The sequence below is a fragment of the Lepidochelys kempii genome, chromosome 9, assembly GCF_965140285.1.
Source record: "Lepidochelys kempii isolate rLepKem1 chromosome 9, rLepKem1.hap1, whole genome shotgun sequence".
NCBI classification, from domain to species: domain Eukaryota; kingdom Metazoa; phylum Chordata; order Testudines; family Cheloniidae; genus Lepidochelys; species Lepidochelys kempii.
In genome coordinates, this window is record NC_136388.1 from 54,065,588 (window position 1) to 54,084,796 (window position 19,209).

General features: G+C 47.6%; 1 protein-coding gene across 1 annotated transcript in view; it reads right to left on the bottom strand.

The window, feature by feature from the left end:
• Window positions 1–19,209, bottom strand: part of LOC140916805 (ovotransferrin) — a 74,642-nt gene that overhangs the window by 40,900 nt on the left and 14,533 nt on the right. Inside the window, exons 6-18 of the mRNA XM_073358691.1 lie at window positions 17,665–17,720; window positions 16,401–16,573; window positions 16,086–16,257; window positions 13,688–13,848; window positions 13,189–13,282; window positions 12,295–12,333; window positions 9,988–10,146; window positions 8,802–8,952; window positions 7,145–7,209; window positions 5,823–6,007; window positions 3,430–3,616; window positions 2,416–2,439; window positions 461–528 (exon numbers count right to left, since the gene is read on the bottom strand). Of these exons, the coding sequence (XP_073214792.1) occupies window positions 461–528; window positions 2,416–2,439; window positions 3,430–3,616; window positions 5,823–6,007; window positions 7,145–7,209; window positions 8,802–8,952; window positions 9,988–10,146; window positions 12,295–12,333; window positions 13,189–13,282; window positions 13,688–13,848; window positions 16,086–16,257; window positions 16,401–16,573; window positions 17,665–17,720 (1,534 nt within the window). The remainder of the gene's footprint in view (window positions 1–460; window positions 529–2,415; window positions 2,440–3,429; window positions 3,617–5,822; window positions 6,008–7,144; window positions 7,210–8,801; window positions 8,953–9,987; window positions 10,147–12,294; window positions 12,334–13,188; window positions 13,283–13,687; window positions 13,849–16,085; window positions 16,258–16,400; window positions 16,574–17,664; window positions 17,721–19,209) is intronic.

The window sequence follows — 19,209 nt, forward strand, 5'->3', positions numbered from 1 at the left end:
CCCCATCCAGCCCCCCCGACTGCTCCCCGGGACTCCCACATCCTATCCAAACAGCCCTGCTCTCTGCCTCCTGACCATCCCCCCAGGACACCCATCCCCTATCCAATCCCCCCTGCTCCCTACCCCCTGACCACCCCGTGGGCCCTCCCTGTCCCCTATCCAACCCTCCCTGCTCTCTCCACCACACGTTACCTGTGGGGTGGCGGAACAGGGGGCTCAGTCCTTTCCCCATGTGTTTCCCCTGTTCGTTCGGCTGCTCTCCCTGGCAGTTCAGCAGGCCTCGCTCCCTGTCTGGGCTTGGCTGCTGGGGACAGGGGCCAAGAATGCTGGGGGTGGAGGGGGGCCCTGGCTTGCTCTGACCCTGTCCCCGGCAGCGGGGCCCAGGCCCCTTGACCGCCCCCCTGCAACCGCCCCTGCTCCCCTCCCCTTGACCACGCCACCCAGGAGCACCATGTCTGACGGCGCGATAGCCATGCCGTGCAGCTGGAGCTGCAGCCACACTGCCCAGGCGCTGGGGCAACTGTGACTCTGAGGGAGGCAGGGAGGGAGGGAGCAGCAGGGGAGGGGCCAGAGGGAAGGGTCCTGTGGGCCGGATCGCGGGCTGTAGTTTGCCCCCCTCTTTCCTAGATGGAGCCTTCTCCCCACAGCTCGACTCTGACTTGGGTCAGTTTATCCCCTTGCTCTCTCCTCTGTGTCTCCCCCACTCTTCCTCCACTGTGAGTCCTTTTAAAACTCCTGCTTTGCATCTCTGTCATAGTCTGGTTGGGGAATTTTCCACTCTCTCCACTTCGCTGCCACCCTGTAAGCACAGTTCTGCCAGTGCCAACCTCAAGAGATCAAAAATCATGTCAGACCCTCCTCCCCAAAGTCACCAGACTGGCCCCCAAATCATGAGATTTCTTTTACAAGATGATTTTGGGTTTTGGTCTGTCTTTTGGTTTGTGAATTTCTCCCACCCATCCCCAGGGTGGGCTGCCCCATCTCCTATCTGCATTGGGTGAAGGGAGTCTGGGCTCTGCTGCAGATGCTCTCGCCCCACATCTGCCCAACAATTAACCTTGCCCACAACCTCCAAATCAATCTTGTCCTCCAAGTCCCCCAGGGGGTAGGGAGGAGGGAGTGGCCCTAACGGGCTGGGTTCTTTCTGTTCCCTTCTTCCCCCCTACCCCCGAGAATAGTGTCAGCTCCTGGGGTGGAGAAGTGCACTGCAGCAGAAGGATCCTGGACGGCCGTGGTGGGCTCTGATTCTAGCTCCCAGCTCTGGAGTGATGAGAAAACTGAGGTAGGGAAATGTGTGTAGGCTTTACTTTGTATAGATCTCTGTATTTCTTGTATGATTGAGTAAGGAGCAAAGAGTCCTGTCTGTGTGTTTCATGCATTGCACTATTCACGTAGCCCCTTGAAGAAGTAAACTGTAATCCAGAAGGCTCATACCATTGGATGGAGTTCTGGGAGAGAGCGGGTTGAAGCTGTTGAGGAGCCTGAGGGGTCAGTACCCACCGGGCAGTTGGACTGTGCAGTCTCAGCCCTCAGGAGGGGGTGCTAGATAGAGGATCGGCATCTCAAGAGTGTGCCTAGGGACCTGAAGATAGGGGCAGTGCCTGGGCTCTGTTCCAACTCTGGAGGCTGAAAGCACTCAGGGATTCGGTTGCTAGATCCCCACACAGCAGTCTGGGAGTAGCCAAGAGGGGCACTTGACTGGAGCTATGAGAGGCTGGTCAGACCATGCATTCTCTGAGAGAGTTGGTATGTCAATACTTTGGAGATTTTAGCTGGTTGGATACAATTGACCTTCTGGAAAAGCACACAATCAAAATTTTCCATGCAGTGAACTATGTTTATTTGCTGCTTACAGGTGCCAACCTATTGCATCAGAAATGCTGGTCATGAAGCATTAATGGAAATTGCAGCTCAACATTTCTGACTGGTTCCACTTGGTATCTAAGGTTTAGTGCTGAATAAGCTCTATTGGTTTGGGTTATTCTGGGTATGTATTATTTGTTACCAGAGCAGCTGTATAGATGCCTTGTTCATGCTATCAAAGAAATATGATAGCACACCACACACTCTGAAAAATAAATATGTACATTTCTGTGAGGCCGTGTTTGTATTTGAAAGCATTCTGTAATAGTTGAGATTCTGCAAATGCAAAGAAGAACTTCAAACTAAATCACAGCAAGCCCAATGTTAGACTCTGAGATTTTATTTCTTGCTCTGGTGACATCAGGGAGTCATAAATGTCATGAAAACAGGCTAGACACCTCTTTGGTGGTGAGTTAAAAGGGGGGAAAGAAACAGCAGCAGTGGGACCCCAGCTAGCTAGAGGTCAGTGCTGAGAATGCTGCAAGGAATGAAGCTTCCAGATTTTTCCTCCCATGGTGAGGAGCTCCCGTTAATCTGATCAGTTCAAGTCACTGAAGCTGCAGACCTGGAGGAGTTCTGTAAGGGGAAGAGAACAGGCAGATTCAGATATTGCTGGCAGCTTGCTTAAACAGAAAATAAATACATCTCACATCCTACCAGCACAGATAACACTACAGTAACAATCTCTCATGTGGAAAACATACCCTAGGTTTACATGCACAAAGTGCTACAAAGAGCTCTCCCAACCCAGTCCCGACAGGAGTTCACTGTTGGGAATGGATCAGGGGCAGGCTGCTCAGAGCTACTCTGGCCATGTGTTCTCCAAGCACGAAGCACCATAGGAAATGGGGCAGGAGCACTGGCTGGCTGGAGAGCTCACAGCAATATATTGTTTCCAGCTCTCTCTGGAAAACCGTTCCAGTTGGGGAATAAACTTTTTCATAATAAGTGGCCAGTGGACTGGACGGGCTCAAGGGACTTGTAAGAGGATTCTTGGGCACTGGTTCAAATCTGTGCCAGGTCAGCAGGGGCCAAGAGTCGCTACCATTCACTGAGCGGACAGTGGACTGTGTGAAACGAACTGGTGATCTCAGGCTAGATTCTTAGTGGACACGAGTCCACATCACAAAAGCTACCTTCCTTTCTTGGCTTCTCCTCTAATTTCCCTTTTTGTTGGCAATCTCAGAGGAGAGGCCAAGTACTGAATGGACGTGAAAAAGGAACTCGTCCTCTCTTCTCCTAAGACATAGTTTCTACAGAACAGGATTGAGCACATTGGCAGGGCAGGGAAGGTTGCATCACCACTTCTCATACTGTACCTATACTAGAGATAAATAACAGACCTTGGTGTCTGGTGATACCAATCCAGCATGGTTCAACTAAACATTTTTACACGAAAAAAGATCTATTGATATCTTCATAAGTTGTTGCTTTCATTTTGCTTGGAAAACTGGACTGGGCAGTGACAGACATAACTCCCTCGAGCCCCAACTCCCCATGATCTTCATGTCTGTGTAGCAGAGAGATGCAGTTCATCTATTTCTCATCTGAGTTTGTTACAGTTACCTGATGGTGAGCACTGATTGAGACTAGAGACAGAATCAAAGTATTCTTTTCCCAGGTACTGCTCATAGGTTATTCCACTGGGGAGTTGAATCAGGCACGTGGTGGAATCCTTGAATAAAAGGTCCTTGGTTTCAGACTGAAACATCTGGAAGATATCTGTCTGAGATCCATTGCTTCCATACAATGCCTGAAATACAGGAGTGAATGGGTAAATGGACATAGATGAAAGCAAAGACTCAGCCTCATGCAAAGTCAGATCATCTGTAGGGTGCAAAGCTGGAGAAAAAGTTCTCTCACCATCAACAGAACAATGTAAAAAAAAAATGTTTGCATACACTCCCAAAAGAACTTCCTTCTACAAGGATGGGAGGAGAGCAGAAGAATCCACAAAATCCAGTAGGGGCTTCACCATGCAGATTTACCTGGAAAGAGCTCAGATACCACAGTGTTGGGCAAGGTAGAAAACCCGAATACAGAGAGCAGGGACTGCAGTATGAAGCAGTGTACCACTACATGACTGATCTTAATCAGTTTTGGTCCTATAGAAATAGTGAAAGATCTCAAAATACATATTTTCCTCATGCAGAGGGTTGGATTCTCCGGTCTCACAAGTTCACTTTGAGGCTCAGCTTAAGGTGGCCAGAGCTTCCCATAGGACAATTTCTCTTGTATACCAGGTGTGACGTTGCACCCCATAATGCTTTATAGAAATATGCTTATGAGTGTAAATATGACATAACAGGAATATGTTTTATGCTAGATATGCCATGTAACATATCTTTGCAAAGGTTATGTTCTACTGAATGTATTCATCCTATTTGTATGCATGTATCATTTTTATATCTGAAGTTATAAGTGTTGGCTCTGTGCTTGTATTTAAAGTGTTTGCTGTAGGACGCACATAAGGCAGATTTGGTCAACATAGTGTGAAGGGGTTGCTCAAGTAATTGGGAGTACTTAGCTAACAATGGACCTGGAGAGACATCAGTCCACATCTGAGCTTTCCTGGGAATGTTCAAATTAACGTGTAAACAATGGCGTCGGCCTGTAAAGAACTGAGTTGTGCATGGACATGTGACTTGCCCATGTGACTCCAAAACGCCATCTTGTAGCTGTGATTCTTCACAGGAGAACACTAGGGGTTTCCATCCACAAGAGAGAGACTATATAAGGCCCTGGGAAACCCCTCCATTTTGTCTTCAGCTGGCTCAATGGATAGCCTCTCCACCCCAAAGAGATGCCTAAAAGAAACTGGAACATAGGACAGTAACTACAGGGTTGTGAGTGATTGCTGGACCCAGACTAGGAGCAAGTCTGTTAAAGAAGCTTATTGGAACATCTCTGAGGATGAGATTTACCTGCATTTATTTTCCTACCGTATTAGGCTTAGACTTGCATGTTTTTGTTTTATTTTGCTTGGTAATTTACTTCGTTCTGTCTGTTATTACTTGGAACCACGTAAATCCTACTTTTTATATTTAATAAAATCACATTTTACTTATTAATTAACCCAGAGCAAGTATTAATACCTGGGGGAGCAAACAGCTGTGCATATCTCTCTATCAGTGTTATAGAGGGCGAGCAATTTAGTAGTTTACCCTCTATAAGCTTTATACAGAGTAAAATGGATTTATTTGGGGTTTGGACCCCATTGAGAGCTGGGTATCTGGATGCTGGAGACAGGAGCACTTCTTAAGCTGTTTTCAGTTAAGCCTGCAGTTTTTAGGGGACGTGGTTCAGACCTGGGTCTGTGTTTGTAGCAGGCTAGCGTGTACCGAAGCCGGGCAGTGTACCGAAACTAGGCAGTGTACCGAAGTCCCAAGCTGCCAGGGGAAATAGGCTCGGGGTAGTCTCAACACATCAGGTGGCAGTCCTAAGGTGGTTTCTATGACCCAACCCGTCACAGCAGGAATCTCTGCCAGCAAAAGAGGAAGGTCCTGATCGCCTCTACTTTTCTTGCAATGGTATGAAAACTATTTGTGCATTTAGATTTCCAGTAGATGAGACAGAATATGGAAACAAGCTGCAACTGCGTGAAAAGTTTATATGGTTTGTGATGCCATAAAATATCTGACTTATGGCATCCTATGGGACTGGCACCAATGCCCACCAAAGTCAATGGGAGACCTTTCATTAAATGCAGTGGGCTGTTTGGATGAAAAAATTCAGTGTGATAGACTGCCCCTCTTCTATTTAATTTGTAGCAGGACGGTCATCCACTCTCATGAATCCAAACACTGATACAGCCAACTGTCTGGATTTGAACAGGGAGTTGGACGTGCTGATAAGAGTTTCTAACACTGGTTTGTGTCACTTAGAGTGAACCAATAACAGGTCATGCATAAGAGTGGAATATAAAAACAAGCTAAATAGATTTCTGCCCCAGTACTGACCTGTTGGGTTATCAGCATCTGACGGACAGCAGCTGCTCTGTCTGGCCGTGTGACCACAGCATGGGCAGGAACTAAAGCCAGGTGGCATTTCTTGTATTCAGTAGGAGAGGCGCGACTTCCATCCAGGCACAGCAACTCGAATTGATTGCTTTTCAGCCCCTTTGCCCACTCAGCAGCATTATGTCCTTGAAAGAGAATTAGATGGAGGCTCTAGAGCTGTTTGACAGCACCAGGCTTTACTCTGAGTGTGGCTGCCCACGGGGGGTATCACTGGGAATGTCTGTGTGTGCTTGTACTTGGATACATGCACGTGTCTAGGAGATGTACTGACTAGAGCTCAGCAGGGAGCGGCTGGTGTGGGGGAGACTGTCAGGGAAATCTGGAGGATTTATTCAGACGTCTTCTATTAATATTCATTCTACTAGAGGATGTGTCTAAATCCCCTAGGCTGGCTTGAAGACCATAGCCAGGACTTGTGAAAATGGGTATTGAACTCTCAGGTGTAGAGACAGTGACTGGCAGACTCTTTGACAGGCTGGCAGGAGCAAGAACCCTGCATGAAGCTGTTGAGTGGGAGTTGAGCTGACTGGGGCAGGGGTGGCTTTTTAATTCCACAAGGAACGAAGAGAAGGGGGATGAGCCTGTGGTCAGAGAACTAGGGACAGAGACAGCCTGTCCCTGCAGGAAGCCCTGGGACCAAACACTCTTGGGGAGAAAGCCTGGACTGGGGTTTCTGTTCTATGGTTGTTGTTTGAGTTACCAGTAAAGTCATACCCCAGGAAAGGGGTAAGACTGAACTCAGACAGAACAGGCAGGCTTTATCTGGAGCAGGGTGAGCATGCCATCTGCTCCCTGACACCAGAGTAAGGTGAGCAGGACTTGGGCCATAGACTGCAGTGACCAGCCACTGGAGTCTGAAGCTAGCACTAGTGTGCGTGCCCACCCAAATCTGCAAATTTCTATCCCGGAGCAGATAATGAGGCTTTGCCCTTCTATGACCTGATCCGAAGCCCATTGAAGGTGATGGAAAGACTCCTATTGACTTCAGCTGGCTTTGGCACAAGCCCTGAGAGCACAGTGGGATGGCGATGAGGGGAAGCAACGCTACTAGACCATGTGCTTCAGCAGCAGCTAAGTCAGCATGGGGTATTCCCATCAGCATGATGAAATGCTCCCCTTCTCCACAGCCCTTTCTATTCTCTGTGCTTACTGACAGATCTAGTGCCTAGACCTTTACAGCCATCCTGCCTGTACCATAGGTTTCATGAATATCCAGTCTAGTCATTTATGGAGTTTAATGTCAAGGTGAAATAATTGCATACCATCGGTGTTCTCACTGACAGTTGTGTGCTTAACAAAGGCCACGTCTCCCTTCTCAACCAGACACCTAACAAATACCGAGAGAGAAGACAATCAGGAGTTACAGGTGTTTGTGAATCGTTGCCTTCCCTGCACATCTGCTGTTGATACTTGTCATCTTTTGTAACCTGAATCTGTGAGCATTTTTAGCTCTGTTAGAACTGACACAGAATTGACAAGGACAGTTAAAATGTAACCTTTTACCACCAGCAATGTGCAGAGTCCAGTGTGCATTTCACCACTGACCCTTTTTAATTTAACAGAAAATGTAAGCTTATTCAATGAATAAGAAGCTTGTGTGCTGTTGTCATGGGCGGCGAGTTCTATGGGCCTATGGTGCCTGGGCCCCAGGCATATTCCTCCTTCCCAGGCACCACAGGCCCAGCTCCAGCACTGGTCTCTCCCTCGGCCCTGCCTTCTGCCCCTGGGCCCCCCCCCCCGCCCCAGCGCATCCCCCAGGTGATTTAAAACAGCCCGGGGCCCCCACTCACCATTGGCAGCGCAGCGGAGCTGAGCAGCTTCCTACCTGCTCGCTCCATGTGGCTGCTGGCCCCTCCCTGCGGCCCCTGGGCAGGGTGGGTCTGTGTTCTGCCCCAAGCACCACTGCAGCCAAACTCCCTCCCAGAGCCTGCACCCCCACCCCCAGCCCAGAGGCTGCACCCAAACTCCGTCCCAGAGCCTGCACCCCCACCCCCTTCCCACACACCCCTCCTGCCCCCAAACTCCCTCCCAGAACCTGCACCCCAGACCCCCTCCCCCACCCAAACTCACTCCCAGAGCTCAACCTCTCACCCGTCCTGCACCCCAATCCTCTGCTCCAGCCCAGGGCCTGCACCCCAGACCTCCTCCCCCCCATCCAAACTCCCTCCCAGAGCCTTAGGCAGATGGGGGGCAGAGTTTGGGAGGGGCGGGCTCTGGGCATTCTGGGCACCACCAAAATTTCTACAAACCTGCTGTCCCTGGCTGTTGTTAATTATTATTATTTATTTTATTTATTTTCTTGTTGCATGACTCAATTTGCTACCCTCAAAATCCTTGTAATTTCTGTCAGCGAGGATCCTGGCTGTACATTTCAATAGCGATAGCCTGTGAAAGGTGGATCTTACACCAAAACTACTGCGAGCCGTGAAGCACTGCTGCATTGGGTCATTTCTTTACCAGTAGGGAGTGAAACACCATTAATTGCCCAGCAAGGCTCATATCAGCACAAGCTACTTAGTCCTGAGCTGTTGGAGGGGTCAAGGAGCTGTTGGAGGGCCAAGGAGCTGGCCCCCTAGGTTCTCCTTTGGGATCATTCAACAGAGTTCAAGGGAAGATTTTACAGATGCGTTCCTGTTCTCCCTTTCAGTTAAAGGGTAAGATCTAGTGACCCTGCCCTGTGGGAAGTCTAAAGTTCCAGCCCCATCCATTATCGCTCCTCCTGCTCCTGAAGGAGCAGCACTGATGGGCTTTGCAGAGAGTTATGAGGAGAAAGATGGTGTCTGCATTGAGGGGCCTGGAGGGAAGAGGAAATTAGAGTGAGGGGAAAGAGGTAGGATTCTCAGGGCTCTGTCAGCAGGGGCAGGGCTCTCAGTCCATCACCGCCCAAGGAGCACCTAGTATTATATTGGAGTCACCTACCGGAAGGCCCCGCTGTATCCATAGTATCTCTCATTGCTGTTGGCGGCACACTTGTAATTTGGTGGGAGGCTGCTGCCTGAGCCCGCACACAAGTTGCAGAGTGGTGAGGTAAGTGGAGATCCAGGAGCACAGCCTTCACTGAAGAACTTATCTGCCAGGAGAAATACAGAACACCTGTTGTATATTTCCTCTCTGGCTCTTGCTTTTCTCTATCCCTCAGTGAGAATCTTCATATGATTCATCATTATTAGGCCTTGAAGTAATTTAAATTAGTTGAAAAGAAAACTAAAACCTCTTTAAAAGACTGAGGAGGCATTTCCTTAGAAACCATCAGTTCCTGTGCTGCACGTGTACAAAGTGAAGTTATGGACAGAGAAACTCACAATAAGAAACAGGCACATCTCTGCTGTGGGCAGCAAATCGTGTGCACCAGTTTTTCAGCATGAGACTCAAAGCCAATGACAGGAAATTTGGAAATAAGTATTATTTGTTTTGCAGTCGTGGCCCAGGACCCCACTGATCTAGGTGCTGTACAGACACTGAGCAAAAAGACAGTCCCTGCCCCCAAAGAGTTTACAATATAGGCAATATCTTCAACCTAAGAAATGGCAGAGGCTGCATAAGGGAAACATTGTGAACTGGGATCACTGTCAATATGGGTCAGGGTTTGATCCAACAACCTTCACAGCAGGAAGACAGATTTTGCTACTTTGGTCCAGACCGGGGCTCTATCTAGTCCAGCAGCCTGTCTCCAACCATAGCTGGTACCAGCTGTTCTAGAAGAAAGTGCAAGAAACCCAATTTCTGCCCAAGCCCTTGTCTTTTTCATCCTGGCTATTAGAACTCTAGATGGGCTTGTTATCCCTACAAATGACCATTGCTTGTTTCATGTTCAATAACATCTGCTAAAGAAACAGACTGACATGCCACGTCCAACTGCTGCTCCATCAGGGTAAGAAATACTCAAGTCCATCTCAGGGAAATGTGGCTCCTTGAAACCTTTAACAAAGCAGCATTTCCCATGTGCTAGTGGCCAGCCAGCATCTGGGAGCCACCAGAGACTCGAAGGCCAGACAAGAGCTGTGGGATGAGGCTCTTGCTCTCCAGCACTGGCCTACCTGATGTCTGTACTGGGGACATGGATACACACAGTCGCTGTGAGAAGTTGATACACAAGTTGACTCACCAAAGTCACAGCTCCCGGTTTTACTGTGAATCAAGCCCATGGGGACGTTCCAGCCGGCAGTTCTCCCAACAGCTGTATGACAGGACTTCTTACCACGCAGGGTCTTCCAGGTGATATTGGAGTTGGATTTCTTCACCACAGCCACGGCGTAATATGTTACTGTCACAGAGCAGAAGGAAAAGGAAGTGAATCAGGAGAGTCAAACCTGAACCAGAATGGACATCCAAGGTTCCAGAATTCTTTTCATCCTTCCTATTCATAGAGAGGATCTACAAATGGGAACAACAAGAATACTGTGTCCTCCTACAGCCTATCCACCCCAGGATACAGAGGGCTTTGCATGTGTGATGCATTTAGCCCCACAATTCCCCTCTGGTAGTATCCCCATTATTTTTCTTCCCACAGAAATTGAGGCACTAGGTCATTAAATGATTTGCCCACAGTCACACAGGAAGTCTGTGTCAGGGCCAGGGATATAGCATATGCCTTCTGATTTCCAATCCTGCCCCTTGACTACAAGACCATCCTGCCTCTCTGTTTGGGGGAATATTTCGACTAAACCTATTTTCTAGTACTGTATCCCAGGCCTTCTGTCCCTGTGGTAGATCCTGGTGTAATGTGTTGGCATATTGGTGCTTCACATAGACTGTCTCTCTGACACTCTTCCACACTTTGCAGTGGGATCAGCTGGTGGATCCATGTAGTCACAGATCCAGCTGGCCACACATCCACCATTCTGCTAACAATGAAGATCCAGCTGAGTACAACTCAGCAATATACTGGAGCAGACAGACTCCAATAGGGTGACCAGACAGCAAGTGTGAAAAATCGGGATGGGGTGGGGGGTAATAGGAGCCTATATAAGAAAAAGACCCCAAAATCGGGACTGTCCCTATAAAATTGGGACATCTCGTCACCCTAGACTCCAATACCTGAGCTCTCCGAGGGCTGAACACCCCAATTTCCCACTACAGAGCCTTCTATTTCTGATCCCTTTCAGGCCACCTGCTCCCATGGGGGGAAGGGTTCAGGAACTGGCCGTGATGTGTCTGTGTTGAGGAGACCCCAGAAACTGGTATTTGAGTGGGGGCTCCCCTCCCTTTCCAGGTTCGAAGCCTGTGGAAAAGGTTTTTCCTCTCCTGCTCCCTTAAGGACAAATGGCCCATGGTCCACAATAAGACAGAGGAAAGGTTGATGTGTTCCTTAAAAGCCAACATCATGTTTATTCAGTGCTCCTGACAGCTCTGGATCTAAAGTCCCTGCTTATCCTGAGAAATGGCACCGCACAAGCTGCTGTGGTGAATGCTTCCCTGCCAGGCCACTAGGAACTGGTCTGAACCTGGCAAACCCATGTCATGTAGGTCAGTGAACAGGCAGCAGACATAACACCATCTGTGCTACTGATGTGATTTGATCAGTGACCTAGTGGTAGCAAGCACTATATCCCATTAGCAATTCCTGGAGATATTCAGTTCCCCTAGAGGGGTTTTTGTTGAATAACATGAAATCAGACTTTCTAGATATCATAAGAGAACTTGGGTTGCTTTCTGTACATGAGGCTCCTCTAAAGATTTCCCCCTCATTCACCCCTCCTTGGGCCAGCAGCAAGGTTTGAACCCAAGACCTTCAGTGTTAAAAGTCTGAACCTCTACAACTCGAGCTAATGGACTACCCAGATGTAGATTCAAAACCCCCTATGGATCAGCCAGTGTGGGGAGGGGGGTGCGGGGATGTGTAATACACTCTGAACAGTGGTTACCACAAATGTTCATTTGAACACAGGAATTGCCATCCTAGAACAGATCATCTAGTCTGCTCTAGTCTGTGATCCAGGCTAGTACAAGATGTTTCAGAGGAAGACAACAAAAATCCTGCATAATCCACCTGGCCAGATTGGGCAATATTATATCAAGGGGTAAATCTCTTCCTGACCCCATTTCTTTACATTCTTTGGATAATTTAATTTGTTCCCTTCAGTATGTACTACCTTGACCTTGCTTTTCTTTTGTATTTTATCTGAGATCATGTTGTCAAATTGATTAGTTTGGGTAGGTCCTTATGTCGTTCCTCTCTGTGCTCCTTAATCTAAATAATTGAGGGCCATTAGCAAACTTTCCCCTTTACTACTGGATCTGCATACCAGATCATTACTAAATACACTGGACACAAAGGTCCCCATAGCCATCTTTGTGGTGAACGTTGGCCATTTATTCCTAACCCTTAGCTTTCTGTTTCTTGACCAATTTATTTTTCCAGTTTACTCTAGGTCAGGATTTTATCTTCTGCCCCTCTGTTACCAGTAGTTACCTCTGGGTGTTCCTTCTTTCTGGCATTGTTTAATGTCACCTGAAATGGGAAAGAGGAGGAGATTTCAGATAGAGAGCTCTTGAAAAGCAAGTGTGCACTTAATGCTAAAAATAGGTTGTCCTGGCACTGTGTATATACCTAGCTCTGTAAGGATTCTGTTCACAGCAGTGGTTTCTCTGTGGGGCTGCTGGCAAGTTACTTTCTGAAGAAGCCTTAATACAGAAGGGGACAGGAGTAGCTGGTCTAACATCTAGCACATTAGCAGAACAAAGCATTGCCCTACTCCCCTTCTGGGGCAACAACTCAGTAGACGAGACTGGAGCTGGAGGCTAGAAGACAATAACTTAATGACTGTTAGGAATTCTGTGAATAAGGGTTGTTCAAGACAGGCAAAACCAGCTGTCATTGACCTTTCTTGTAGATCCCAGACAGCCTCTCCACATTTGGATTGCTGGCAGGGAGGGACCCTGCGTCATCTGGAACTGGCCACCTAGGAATACCTTGATACAGGGCGGATGTTCCCTGAGGGATAGAGCCAATGGAGCAGCCCCATGCCATCCCCTCCGCACAGCCCCCAAGGCTGGGGTTTTCCAGGGGATGGAGGGGCGTGTCAGAAGCAGGAAGGGTGCGGCTAGAGAACCCTGCTCCAGCCATTAAGGGAATGCTCTAGCTTATGCCCAGAACCACTCCTGTCCAAATCTGCCTTCGGCATCCAAGTGGTGCAGTGATTTAAAGCCCTTTTGCCCCCACACCTCCACTCGTTTCCTGGATCAAGCTAATTGTGACCAGAATCAGGACCACTGACTTATCATAGTTCAATGTAAAATAAAGTCTTCTGTTATCAATTAATTCCCCATCAAGAACAAGCTAAAAGGCAGATTGCACCTCACTCACCCTCGTAGTATTCTCCCATGACTGGCACCAAACCACATTTACCAGCCGTGTAGACGTAACCTCCATCCAAGCTTATGGCATCAGCATCACCTTTCTGCAATGAAAGTAACTCATCAAATATGAAGTGAAGCTACTTCTCATGCAGCCTCCCCCTGCCAGAGATGAAGCCTTTAAAAAAATTGCTGTCACGAAAGAGACGGGTAGTATAAGTAGCTTACATTTTACAATGAAGATTGACGTTGACTCGGAAAATGAAAAGTTAGAAAATATCAAAATGTTCTGACAATTTGTAAACTTTAAAAAAAAATCAAGTTCAGAAATTCGTCAGAACTGACCCTTTCCAGGAAAAGGTTTCAGTTTCAACAAATTGGCCTTTTCCAATGAAAAATTGTTTCATTGAAACATTCCTGACCAGTGCAGCTCAAAGACAGAGAGAGGAAATTGTTCTCTGAGCTGGCAGGGGCATGGAGAGAACAGTGGGAAAACGAAAAGCCCATACTGTTATCTTGGCAATGCAGTCCTCTGTGGTTTCTCCCACCGCACAGTCCAGGCTGCCTTCGCTCACTGCACTCCATTCATCACACTTGGCCTTCTCATCCTTACTTATTGTGCACCACTTCACCTTTTTCGAAGGGGCTTCAGGAGTTTCTAGGGAAGAAACTGACGTAGAAAGAATAAGCCAAAAGCTTATCTAAAATGTAAAGCCACCAACTGACTGACTGCAGGAAGAGCAGGGCTGCTGACAGCAGGTCATTGTGCACACAAGCTCCCTACAGCTCCATTCAAAATAGTCTTGTTGTTTGACAAATGCTGGACTAGTGGAGTGCAGAATATGCAGGAAAGGGAGGTCAGTTGGCTGGGTCTGGTTCTCACTGGACAGGGGATGCTTCAAAATCAACAGAGAGGCTTAGATTTTAAGGCCAGAAGGGACCATTAGGTCATCTCGTCTGACCTCCTGTGTAGCTGTGGCCAGAGAATTTCACCCAGTTACCCCTGTCTTGAGGCCAATAATGTGTGTTGGACCAAAGCATCTTCCAGAGAGGCCACCAGTCTTGGTCTGAAGACAGCAAGAGATGGACACTCCACCACTTGCCTTAGCTTCACTTAGCTCTACTGATTTGTGCCAGCTCAGAATCTGGTCCCAGGCTTCATGACCTCAGGGTCACTTAGCATTGGTGGTGCTGTGCATTGCTATGTGAGAGACCAATGTTCTTCTCAGCACAGCCCCAGCCTCTCACTCCCCAGCCCAGCCAGGTTGGGAGTTGAGCTGGGCGAAGTTTCTTGGCTGAGTAGTTTATTTGCTTTAAAAAAAAAAAAAAAACAGTTTTGGGTGGACAGAAAGCATTTGTGAACATGGGTCGAATTTGGTTAATTGTTTTACCTCCTGCACCAAAATAATATAAATAAGTGTCAGAGAAGTCTAAATATTTTGTTTGGCATTTTTAAAACTAAATGTTCAAAGACTACATTTAATTTGAATTGAAATGGTTTGTTTCAATCTGAAATGATTTCTTTTGGTTTGATTTTTGATTTTCCCTAAAAAAATGTTAGCCCCATGTGATCCAGACATCCAGTCAAAATGGCCCAATATTTTACTATGAGATATTCCCCATGAGCTGTCCCTGAACGAACAACAGAGCAGGAACAATTGACAGCAAACATCTGACAAATAATTCTGGATTGCAAATAAATGTGAGAAAATTGCCTCATTCCCCCAAACAGATTTACTCTTCGACTCTCCAAATGTTTCCGTGACTGATTCTTGGTGTGTCCCTAGTTCAGGAGCAGGTCATGGGAACCATCACCTGCCCATTGCACAAAGTGCCCCAGAGGTGACGCTCCTGAATCTGTGCAGAATGGTTCTCCCAGCCGCGGTGCAGAGGCAGGGTGGCCAGCCCCAGGGAGATCTCATGTCACTCTACGGCAGCCCCACTGACTGGTGAGGGAGCGTCGTTAACAGGGGCGGAAGGGAGACCCAGTGTGGTGGGAAAGGTGATGTAGGCAAAGCAAAGCCAAAGGGCAGTGGGTGTCCCCACGATACAGGTGACCCCAGGAACAAATGGCTGGGCTGGTAGTTAGGACATTGATCCCCACCACCCTCACCCCATTGCTGGAGCGTCAGGGATCCCTGTGCTCAGTGTGCCCTGTGTTACACGGCACTTATGGCCCAGCGCACACAGCAGCACAGGAGCCTGAGGGGGAGAACCCCCCACCCCCATGTTGCTGAGCAGCATCCTGCCCCTTCGGGAGACAAAGGGCTGTGTTCCTGGACCCCATTGCTGGGCTGCTAGCAGGAGAGGGATGAGAAATGGGCGACGCCAAGGCTCCCCCCTGTCCCCACCCCACCCCACCAAGTCGCGCAGCTGAGCTGCCCGGGGAAGGGGGTTGGGAGGTGCCTGCTTGGTCAGGGCCCATAGCCAGTGAATAGCCCCTGGAACAAGCGGGAGAGGACAGAGAAAGAAATGTGTCTCCCTGCTGCCTGATTCTTCCTCTTGGTGTTTCTGGGGCTGTGTGCTATATTCCGAGTGGGGCGTTTTGTGCTGGACCCAGAATGCTGCGAGAGCAGAGAGACACCAAACTACTGCTCGTTAATGACAATGCAGCTCAATGGCACCTGGGAGTCTGATCCCTGGGCCACAAGAATTTGCATTCAAACAGATCCAGTCGTGGCAATGCCAATTGTATATTGAACTCGCACTGCAGAGCACAACCCATGCAGCTCGATCCAGCTCTCATTTACACCCTGATACAGCTCAGAGCTGTGTTAATTTCAAAGTGAATGAAGTCAATGTAGTTGCTTTGCTTTATGAGCAGGATCTAGGCCATGGCTTCCTTATGGACCCTCCCGCAGCTTAAAATTTCATGACCACCTGCCATGGAGCCCAATCTCTGCTTACCTGGCCTGAGACTCTGAATAGCAGCCCAGTACTGGTAGCCCAGGTAGAACTGGGAATCCATCAGTCGAGGGACACGCTTAAAATTGGAAGCAGTGTCCTTAAAAAGCAGATCCTTCCCATGAGGAGAGCTGAAGAGTTTGAAGCTCTCTTTTGTGTTCTTGCCATACTTTGCCTGTCACAGAGGAGAAATGATCAGGTGTATACCAAGAGCAGGAGATAGTTCTGAAAAAGTGGAGAGAACAAACAAAAGAGGGATAATAGCAAAAGAAAGGCTGGAACAGAGAGAAAGATAGAGAATGGGAAGGAAAGCAATACCTCCGCCTGAGAGAGGAAGCTCCAGATCTCATCAGCCCGGCCATCAACACTTCGAGCCACAACAGCATGAGCAGCAACTCTGGCCCAGTGACACTCATGATACTTATCTACAGGCTTCCGGGAACCATCTTCACACAGCAGCTCATACTTGTCTTTCCCACTTGGGTCATTTTCTGGGAGGAATGGAAGTCCACAGGTTACAGCAACACCAATATTTAAAAGGGCTTTGAATACCCCACTTCAGGAAACTCCCCAATGATTTTTGACCCTGAATGAGAACCAGAAGCATGACAACTTCCATGAGACAAACTTCCCTCCCTGCAGGAAGTATTATTATCATCCCAATTTCACAGCTAGAGATCTGAAGCCAAGAGAGATGAAGGTCCAGATCCACAAAGGGACTTAGACATCTAGAAATCCACAAAGCCTGAGAGCCGTGGCTAGGCTCCCTGTACAGTGTGTGGGGAGACACAGGCACCTAAGAATGGGATTCACAAAGCCAGCATGCTGAGCGGGGAGACAGCTAAGCTAGCCAATTGGAGAAGTCGACAAGACACGTGTGCCCTAAGCTAGCCAATGGCAGATACCGACAAGAGGGATGTGTCCTAAACTCTGCCCCTCTCCTGAAATTGGGGGCAGGCCTCTGCTTGCGATCCACCACCAGGCCCCCTGCTTCTGGAGTCAGAGGCCTTAGGCATCGAATCCATTCTTGCAATTCCACACAAAACAGTGGGGGAAGGGAAAGGGCGCCCAAGACCTTTTGTGAATGTGGCACAAAATGACTTGCCTAAGTAGTCAGTGGTAAAGCTGGAAACAGAATCCAGGTCTCCTGAGTCCCAGTGCTTTACCACAGGACCATCCTTTCTCTTATGCTGGCGTCATGTTAGTAGATTCCAGTCATGATGTTGGTGGAGGTGAAGCCCATTCCCAAATTTAATCTTTCAGAGAACAATGTGCTGGTGTGATTTCACTGTGCACATCAAAGAAGCAACATACAAACTGGTCCCCACTCTGGTAGCCTTGTTCAGCCACAAGGAAGAGCCATTAGACTAAGAGGTGAAATCTAATCTCTCTCTGCTGATTATTTAGCAGTCAGGAACACAGCATACAAATCATATTTCCTCCCAGAGACAAAGAGAAAAGAGGCTTAGGATAAACGGGGAGAGAAATGAAGGCAGGTGCAATATAGACAGAATTCAAGGATAGAGTCCCAGTGAAAGGCCTGACCAGAAAGTGGTGAAATGGAATGATCCCCCATGCCTACCTAGAACAGTTGTGTGTTTGACAAAAGCTACATCTCCACCTCCATCTTTCAGACACCTGGAGGGGGAAAGAAAGCAGAAAGAAAAGGAGGACACTGAAATACTGTGTTTGTTGCTAATCTCATACCATCCCTCTACATTTCAGACAACTACCTTTGAAACAAGCCTTAGATACGTGACAGTTTGTCTTCACAAAAAGCCATGCGGGCTGCAGAAAGAAATGCAATGGCAGGGAAGAATTTTATAATGCAAATCATCAGGAGTAGCCCAATGATAATGCTCTGTACTGCCATGTGCAATTTATAGCTCAATTTCCGGTCACTCACTAACTGCTTGTAGAGGCTAGGAGCTATCGTAGGCCACATACTCAACCCTGGAGTAGGGGTGCTTCTTCCATAAGAACATAAAAATGGCCCTACTGGGTCAGAGCAAAGGTCCATCTAGCCCAATATCCTGTCTTCTGACAGTGGCCAGTGCCAGGTGCCCCAGAGGGAATGAACAGAACAGGTAATCATCAAGTGATACATTCCCTGTCGCTCATTCCCAGCTTCTGGCAAACAGAAGCTAGGGACACCATTCCTGCCCATCTTGGCTAATAGCCATTGATGGACCTATCCTTCATGAATTTATCTAGTTCTTTTCTTAACCCTGTTATGGTCTTGGCCTTCACAACATCCTCTGGCAAGGAGTTCCACAGGTTGACTGTGCATTGTGGGAAGAAATACTTCCTTTTATTTGTTTTAAACCTGCTGCCTATTGATTTATTTGGTAACCCTGAGTTCTTGTGTTATGAGAAGTAGTAAACAACACTTCCTTATCTACTTTCTCTACACCAGTCATGATTTTATGGACCTAAATCATATCTCCCCTTAGCCATCTCTTTTCCAAGCTGAAAAGTCCCAGTCTTATTAATAAAAAGAAAAGGAGTACTTGTGGCACCTTAGAGACTAACAAATTTATATGAGCATAAGCTTTCGTGAGCTACAGCTGTAAAGGTGCCACAAGTACTCCTTTTCTTTTTGCGAATACAGACTAACACGGCTGCTACTCTGAAACCAGTCTTATTAATCTCTCCTCATACGTAAGCCATTCCATACCCCTAATCATTTTTGTTGCCCTTTTCTGAACCTTTTCCAATTCCAATATATATTTTTTGAGATGGGGCGACCACATCTGCACACAGTATTCAAGATGTGGGCATACCATAGATTTATATAGAGGCAACATGATATTTTCTATCCTATTATCTATCCCTTTCTTAATTATTCCCTGCATTCTGTTCATTTTTTTGACTGCCACGGCACACTGAGTGGATGTTTTCAGAGAACTATCCACAATGACTCCAAGATCTCTTTCTTGAGTGATAACAGCCAATTTAGACCCCAACATTTTATATGTATAGTTGGGATTATGCTTTCCAATGTGCATTACTTTGCATTTATCAACATTAAATTTCATCTGCCATTTTGTTGCCCAGTCACCCAGTTTTGAGAGGTCCTTTTGTAGCTCTTCGCAGTCTGCCTGGGTCTTAACTATCTTTAGTAATT